The 7,853-nt window shown below is 47.9% G+C and overlaps 1 protein-coding gene across 1 annotated transcript in view; it reads left to right on the top strand.

Annotated features, from left to right (window-relative positions):
• Positions 1-3,735: 3,735 nt before the first annotated feature.
• The window catches only part of Parp16 (poly(ADP-ribose) polymerase family member 16), a 27,857-nt gene continuing 23,739 nt past the window's right edge, over positions 3,736-7,853 (top strand). Inside the window, exons 1-2 of the mRNA XM_005347767.3 lie at positions 3,736-4,029; positions 4,507-4,791. Of these exons, the coding sequence (XP_005347824.1) occupies positions 4,618-4,791 (174 nt within the window). The 5' untranslated portion in view covers positions 3,736-4,029; positions 4,507-4,617. The remainder of the gene's footprint in view (positions 4,030-4,506; positions 4,792-7,853) is intronic.

Raw genomic sequence — 7,853 nt, 5'->3', positions numbered from 1 at the left:
GTGCTGGGATTAAAGGCATGTACCACCATGCCCAATTGGTTTTCTTTCTTCATTTATTTTTGAAAAGATTATTGTTTACTTTTATGTGCATTGGCGTGTTGCCCCCATGTGTGTCAGTTTGACGGTGCTTGATTTACTGGGAAATGGAGTTACAGACAGTTGTGAGTTGCCATCTGGGTGCTGGGAAGTGAACCTGGGTCCTCTGGAAGAGCAGCCAGTGCTCTTAATTGCTGAGCCATCTCTCCAACCCTATTTTTTTTTTTTTTTTGACAGAATTTCTCTTGGTAGCCCTGACTGTCCTGGAATTTGTTCCCTAGACCATGCTGGCCTTGAACTCACATAGATCCACCTGCCTCTGACTCCCAAGTGCTGGGATTAAAGGTGTGCACCACCATGCCCAGCAAGGGAATATATTTTTAAGATTTATTTCATCATCATCAACATCATCATTTGTGCGTGCGTGAGAAACAGAGAGAGATACATAGAGACCGACATAGAGAGGACACGGACAGGATTTATGTGCACCGCATGTACGTGGGAGCCTTTGGAGGCCAGAAGGCATCAGATCCCCTGGAACTAAAGTAACAAATCGTTGTGAGCCACTGTGTGCTGGATCTTTGCAAGAGCAGTCAGTCCTTGTGACCACCCAAGCCATCTCTCCAGCACTAGGGTGGAAATCCTGAAAGCAACATGAGAAAAACAATCTTGTCGCAAGGCAATCCAAATGAAATTTACTGCTGACTTTTCGGCAGAAACAACGGAGAGGAGAGGTCGGATGACATATTTACAGCCCGGCCACCGGAGCTGCAGCTCAGTAAGCCTTTCGAACAGCCCGCAGCTGAAATACACTGTCCAGCAGCCCTAAATGTGCTGGGTGTTTCTTTGAAGTGGACTTGACATGCAGGAGCCCCTGGTTCAACCCCAGCACGAATAAACAAAGCATCGTTGAGCTCTGAAGTGTAGAAATGTGGTCGGCAGCCTGAGCGCAAAGGCGTGGTGTGGGGTGATTCTGTGCGGGGCTCAGAAATGTCTCCAGGTGGTAACTCAAGTTCACAAACATGGACGGGAACCAGAAACATTAAGAGTAATAATGCAAAACTGCAATCATATACTTGTTCTTCTTCTCTCTGTTTCATTAGCATTTTTTATTTAATTAAATTAATTAAATTTTTGTTTTGCTTGTTTTTGTTTTTCAAGACAGGGTTTCTCTGTGTAGCTATGGCTGCCCTGGAACTCACTCTGTAGACCAGGCTGGCCTCGAACACAAAGAGATCCGCCTGTCTCTGCCTCCTGAGTGCTGAGATTAAAGGTGTGTGTCACAACCACCACTAGCAGTACTTGTTATTTTTTTATTTTTTTTTGGGTTTTTCGAGACAGGTTTCTCTGTGGCTTTGGAGCCTGTCCTGGAACTAGCTCTTGTAGACCAGGCTGGTCTCGAACTCACAGAGATCCGCCTGCCTCTGCCTCCCGAGTGCTGGGATTAAAGGCGTGCGCCACCACGCCCGGCCAGTACTTTTTATTTTTAAGAGAATTATAGAGATTATTTTTAAAAATTGTTTATGCATATGGGTGTTTTGCCTGAATGTATGTTTGTGTGCTACATGCATGTCTGGTGCCTGATGAGGAAGAAGACAGACAGCATTGGCTCACCTGGGACGGCAGTTACAGAGGCTGTGAGCTCCCGTGTGGGTGCTCAAAGCCAAACCCGGGTCCTCTGGGTGCACAGCCAGTGATCTTAACCACTGAGTCATCTTTCCAGTTCCTTTATTGTTAACTGTGTGTGTCTCCACATAGTTAAAATGTGTACTCCACATGTGAGTGGCATGCCCATGGAGGGCAAAAGTGTTGGATTCCGTGGAAGCGGAGTGAACGGCTGATGTAAGCCTCTTGATGTGGGTACTGGGAACTGCATTCAGGTCCTCTGGAAGAGCTGGAAGCTACTTGTATTGTTGAGCCTTCTTTCTGGCCCTTCATTAGTATTTTTTTAAAGATTTATTTGTTTGTTTGTTTATTTATTTATTTATTTATTATGTATTCAGTGTTCTACCCGCATGTATCCCTGCAGGCCAGAAGAGGGCACCAGATCTCATTACAGATGGTTTGAGCACATGTGGTTGCTGGGAATTGAACTCAGGACCTTTAGAAGAGCAGGCAAAATTCTTAACCACTGAGCCATCTCTCTAGCCCCTCATTAGTATTTTTAAAAATTACATTTATTATACTTACCTGACCGGAGAGATGGTCAGAAGGTTTTCCCAGGGTGAGGTTCGTCCATTGCACTCCAGATGTGCACGGGTTACCTTAGCGTTCCTGGTGCTCCATGGGATCCCAGGACTTTGGGGGATTTGGGGGTTTTATTTGAGGCCATAAAGCTCTTAGACATTTTGGTGATTCTAGATCAGTTCAGGTTTTACAACAGCTGTTATCAGGAGGGCTGCTAGGTGTAGCCTGCACCCATTGCCTGTCCGGGGAAGCTCTGTGGGGTCTGTGGATGTAGTCCCGACTTCTTCCTCTCCCAAAGTCTGATGAATGCCCGAGGAAGGGGTTTACTTCTCAGAGAGACCAGTGCTATATGTGTAGGTTTATTTATTATTTTATTAATATGTTTGGTTGAGGTTTTTTATTTTTAATGTTTGCATATATGTTTGAGTCTCTCTCCACCGCGTGGGTAAGAAGGATTATACTCAAGTCATCCGGCTTGGCAGCAAGTACCTTACCCACTAAGTCATCTTCTTAGCCCCTCCCTGCCTCCATGATTGTGTGAGCTTTTGCACTCATGGAAGGGGAGGCCAGAGGAGGAAGTAACCAGGTCCATCACTTTCCACCCTAGTCTTTTGAGATAGGGCTTCACTGAACCTGGAGCTAGTCCCGCACTAGCAAGCCCCAGAATTCCTCCTGTCCACAGCCATGGCCACACTCTGCTTTTAATGTTGTGCTGGGCATTTGAGGAGCAAGTGTTCTTTTCCATTGAGCCATCTCCCCAGTGCTGTTTGTGACGTTTTTATTTATTTTTAAATTATTATTTATTACTTATTTATTTTGAGACAAGGTCTCTCTTTGTAGTCCTGGCCTGGAATTCACAGTGATCCTCTTGCCTCTGCCCCACACTCTGTGTGATCTGTACGGTCTTTAAAGGTGATTTTTTGTTTGTTTGTTTAATAATTAGCATAGGCTCGTGCTTTTATTTCTATGTGATCAGGAGGGCAAACAGTTTTGTTTTCCTAATAAAGCCTTGAGTAGGGAGAAGTGGTGGGAGCCTGTTTGTTCTTTTCTTCTTTTGCTTCTTTCTTTTTTCTTTTTTGTTTTTTTCTTTCTTTTCTTTCTTTCTTTCTTTCTTTCTTTCTTTCTTTCTTTCTTTCTTTCTTTCTTTCTTTCTTTCTTTCTTTTCTCGAGACAGGGTTTTTCTGTAGCTTTAGAGTCTGTCCTGGAACTTGCTCTGTGGACCAGACTCTCCTCGAACTTAGAGAGACACACCTGTCTCTGCCTCCCAAGTGCTGGGTTAAAGGCGTGCACCACCAACACCAGGCTTATATTTTCTTATTTTGTGTATATGTTTGAGGGTGGGCATACTTGAGCCTTGGGCTGCATATGAAAGCCCCAGACAAAATGCTGAAATTGCTGCAGTCAGTTCTCGCCTTCTACAAGGTGGGATCCGGGGATTGAACTGAGATCGTCAGGACTGGCAGCAAATGCTTTTTCCTGACCAGCCGCTGAGTCATTTGGGAGTCTTTTCCCTTCCTCGGGGATAGGTCACTGCTCCCTCTGCCCTCCTGTGCTTGTTTTCCAGGCTTCCTGTTTGAGGCCTTCAAAGCAGGAGGATCTTGGGAGATCTGAGGTCATACATTTGAGCAATTGAGAGAATTCCGGAGGCTGTAATGTAGAGAGGAAGGACTCTGCGTTGGCTACTGTGTCTTGAGAAAGTATTGCATCACTCCGGGCCTCAGTTTCCCTGGGTGTCAAGTGGCTCCTTCGGTGCAGCGCGCCAGCTACGGAGGGAACCGATTTATTCAACAGGTGGCAATTCCCAAGGTGAGAGAGGCAGGCACAACCCGCAGAGCCAGGACAAAGGCAAGTCCCCAGGGCGGGTCCCGGAACGGTTTACATCTCTCCAGATGCAAGGGTGATTGGCAGCGGCATGGGCACCTTTGTCCCGCACACTGACCAGCTGGGATCCTCGGGAACCAGCGGGTTTGCGCTGGCTGAGCGCGGCAAGTCGGGGCGCGGAGAGGGGCGGGCCTGGGCCGGGTGGGCGGAGCGGCGTGAGAGCGGCGGGCGGGGAGGTAGGCCGTGGCTGCAGGCAGTGGGACGGCCAGGCCCGGGTGGCCCCGGGTCCCGGGGTTCTGCCCCCCCCCCCCCGGGTGCCATAGCTGCACCTCCAGGCCTGGGGCTCCGGGGCTGGCTCTCCAGACCTCGTGTTCCTCGCACTGAGTGATCGAGCCCAGTGTCCTGCAGAGGACGCTCGTCAGCGCGTTCTCACCACTGTCATCTTGTCACCTCTTTGCCTAGCTCCTCCCCCGGACTGGGAAACCCGGCTGCTGACGGTCCGCGGTCCCCCGGGCGCAGGCCCTGGGCTGCCCCGCGTTGCCTCCTCCGGCCACGCGCCGCCGCGAGCCCGGGATGCAGCTCTCCAGCAGGGCGGCAGCCAGGGAAGCGGCGAGCCGCGACGTGCTGGCCGCGGACCTCCGCTGCAGCCTCTTCGCCTCGGCGCTGCAGAGCTACAAGCGGGACTCGGTGCTGCGGCCCTTCCCCGCCTCCTACGCCCGCCACAACTCTAAGGACTTCGAGGCCCTGGTGAGTGCGCCCTGATCGAGCGTTGCTCGCCGCATCCTGGGCCAAGTGGCCCCGTGGAACGGCAGGCAGAGGCAGCGCCACCCGTGTTAGAAAACACACCAATTCCTTGGACTTCCCATTGCCAGCCTGGCCTTGGGGAAGGTTTCCATCAGCAAGAACACTCCTCAACACCCTCATGTAGACACACTGCCAAGTCAGTTGGCGGCTGTTTCCTCGTGTCGGTGACAGACTCCCGGGAGTGATGCGAGGAATAGCTGCATAGTCATCCACAAAAATGCTCAAGTGTGGCTCCAAAGGGGCGTCTGTCTGATCCAACCGTTCTGCCTAGCTGGGAAGTTGTCCCTCCCTTTGCAACAGCTAGACTTTGCTCTTCAGATGAAGTTACATAGGAACAGTTCTTATAGAAACAGCCCCACACAGGGCACAGATGTGTTGTGACTTTCTGATAATTAATAATTCTGAGTGCGGAAATTACAGGCTTCAACTCCATGCTTGTCCTATAAGGCATATAATTTCTTGAAGAGATAGGGTTAGTATTTCAGATGTCAGCTATCCTTGTAGTCCAAATATTTGGCACTACCTAGGAAGGTATAAGTTGCCAAAGTTGATTCAGTAAAGAAAATAGAAAGTCTCTGGTCGTGGTGTGTATACCCAGAAGAAGGAGGTAGGAGAAACACAAATTTGAAGCTAGCCTGGGCTACAAAAAGAAACAAACTTTTGAGCCTAGCTGCTTCATTGATGAGTGCTATTTCAAAATATAGGTGTAACAAATAATTACAGTCTCATATAAATTCTTCCAAAAATATTGATATGTAGTTAGATGTGGTGGCAGACAGACATCTGTAATCCCAGCAACTGGGAGGTGGAAGCAGTAGGTTCAATAATAGTTCAAGGTCAGCCTTGTGTTTAGTTTCTGTACAGCCTGGACTACGTAAGACTATCTCAAAACAAGAACGTAGGAAAGAAAAAAAAAAGGCTGGTATATCCTTGGTATTAAAGCTGATAAAAGTAATATAAAGAAAAGAAAATTATTGGACAATGCCATTCCTGAGTATAAATGCAAAAATCTGGGACTGGGGAGATGGCTCAGAGGTTAAGAGCACTGGCTGCTCTTCCAGAGGACTCGGGTTCAATTCCCAGGACCCACATGGTGGTTTACAATTATCTAACTCCAGGTCCAGGGGACTCAGGACTCTGCCAGCACCAGGAATACACAAGGCACACAGACATACATCCAGGCAAAACACCCATATACATTAATTTTTTCTTCTGTAAATAAAAATAAATCCTCTACAAAGTATTAGGACCCCAACTCAATGTATAATATGTATAATAAAAGGTAATTCATCACCAGGTCGAGGCCCTGCCAGGAATGCATAACCTTTTCAGTTTGGGGAAGTCAGCTCATGTAATGAACCCTGTTATTCGATGAAAGGGAATTCAGAGTGGACATTTAGTGTCTAGCACAGTCTCTGAAGACGTCATGTGTACTGTGTTCCCTCTGCCTTTATTCCTTGGAGGTCAAGCATCAAACAGTGGCCTAGCCTTCTGGCTGTACCTAGCCTTGCAGGACAGTCCTCCCATGTGCTGAGATGCTGAGTCTTGACTGCAATGTCCGGGCCAGTTAGGGCACCGGAAGTGGGAAGTCCGCAAAGTTCTGGTGTTCACTTTTTTTTTTTTTTGAGTTGGTGATGTAAGGGACTGGGATACAAAACATGCTTGCTTAAGTTTGACAACAGCTGTTTATAGGTCAAGTGACTTCAAAGGCTAATTTTCAAAGAAAAGCAAGCCCATTCTGAATTTGGCCTTCTGGATCATTTTGTGGTTATCTGAAGAAGGTAACTTAGGAAGCTGTTTTTTTGTTTTTTGTTTTTTTTAAATGCCCTCTTTTTCTTGCTGAAAGCTTTGGAAGTAATAGAGTGTTTGCCACTTTGGGCCTTTTACAATTACTTCCCTCCACACCTTTGGACCATTAGTGCTCTGATCTGAATTGTTTTATTGACTTGCCTGCTAGAGAACCCTTTGAACCAAGTCCCTGGCGTTAGGCAGGGTCTGGCCTTGCCCTGCCACCGTACCCAAAGCCCGCAGTTATCTCTGAGCTGCCTTATTTTGAGAACATTTCTATGCTAAGTCAGTTCTTTGATTTTTCTTTTCTTTTGTTTTATTTTGTTTTTTCAAGACAGGGCTTCTCTGTGTAGCCTTGGCTGTCCTGGAACTCATTTTGTAGACTAGGCTGTCCTCAAACTCATAGAGATCCGCCTGCCCCTGCTTCCCAAATGCTGGGATTACAGGCGTGAGCCATCATGCTCGGCTAGTTCTTTGATTTTTACAAAGAGAATTCTTTGTGTTGTCTGGTCCTGGCCTGGGGAGTACTTACCAAGACTTGAGGAATCTAATCGAGTACATGCTGATTGCACAGGCGGAGAGTCTTCCACCTTCCTTGGCAGCAGGGTTTCATAAGCCCTTATGAGGCCAGAGGATATACAGCACTCTTGGGATGTCCTGCCCCTTTGCCTTTTGTCCCCAGATTGTTACTGGATGTGACAACTGTTAAGCTTTTGTTTGTTTCTTTCCTTTAGAAAATACTATGTCCTGGTTTTCGGTTAGACCACCAGCCCTTTATGGGGGTGGGGGGTGGCTGGTGACGGCTCCTCTGAGTTGACCGTAGGCTTTCTGTGCTCAGGGTGTTTGGGACTGAAATCTGTACCCCAATCACCATCACTTTGGGGCTTGTTAGAATGCCAGAATGGCTGGGTGCCTTTAATCCCAGCACTTGGGAGGCAGAGGCAGATGGATCTCTGTGAGTTCAAGGCCAGCCTGGTCTTCAGCAGCGTAAGTTCCACAATAGGCTCCAAAGCTACAGAAAAACCGGCACTGAAAAAAAGAATGGCAAAACGGAGCTGGTGTGGGTAAAAGTGCTTCCTACATAGTCCTGATTCCTTGTGTTTGGTCCCTAGAACTCACAGTGGAAGGAGAGAACTGCTCCTGCAAGTTGTCCTCTGGCTTCCACAGTCACTGAGGCACATACATACACACACGCACATACGTGCACACTGCTGGAG

This window comes from Microtus ochrogaster, chromosome 5 (genome assembly GCF_000317375.1).
Source record: "Microtus ochrogaster isolate Prairie Vole_2 chromosome 5, MicOch1.0, whole genome shotgun sequence".
NCBI lineage: Eukaryota > Metazoa > Chordata > Mammalia > Rodentia > Cricetidae > Microtus > Microtus ochrogaster.
This window is presented reverse-complemented; position numbering and strand designations above follow the sequence as displayed.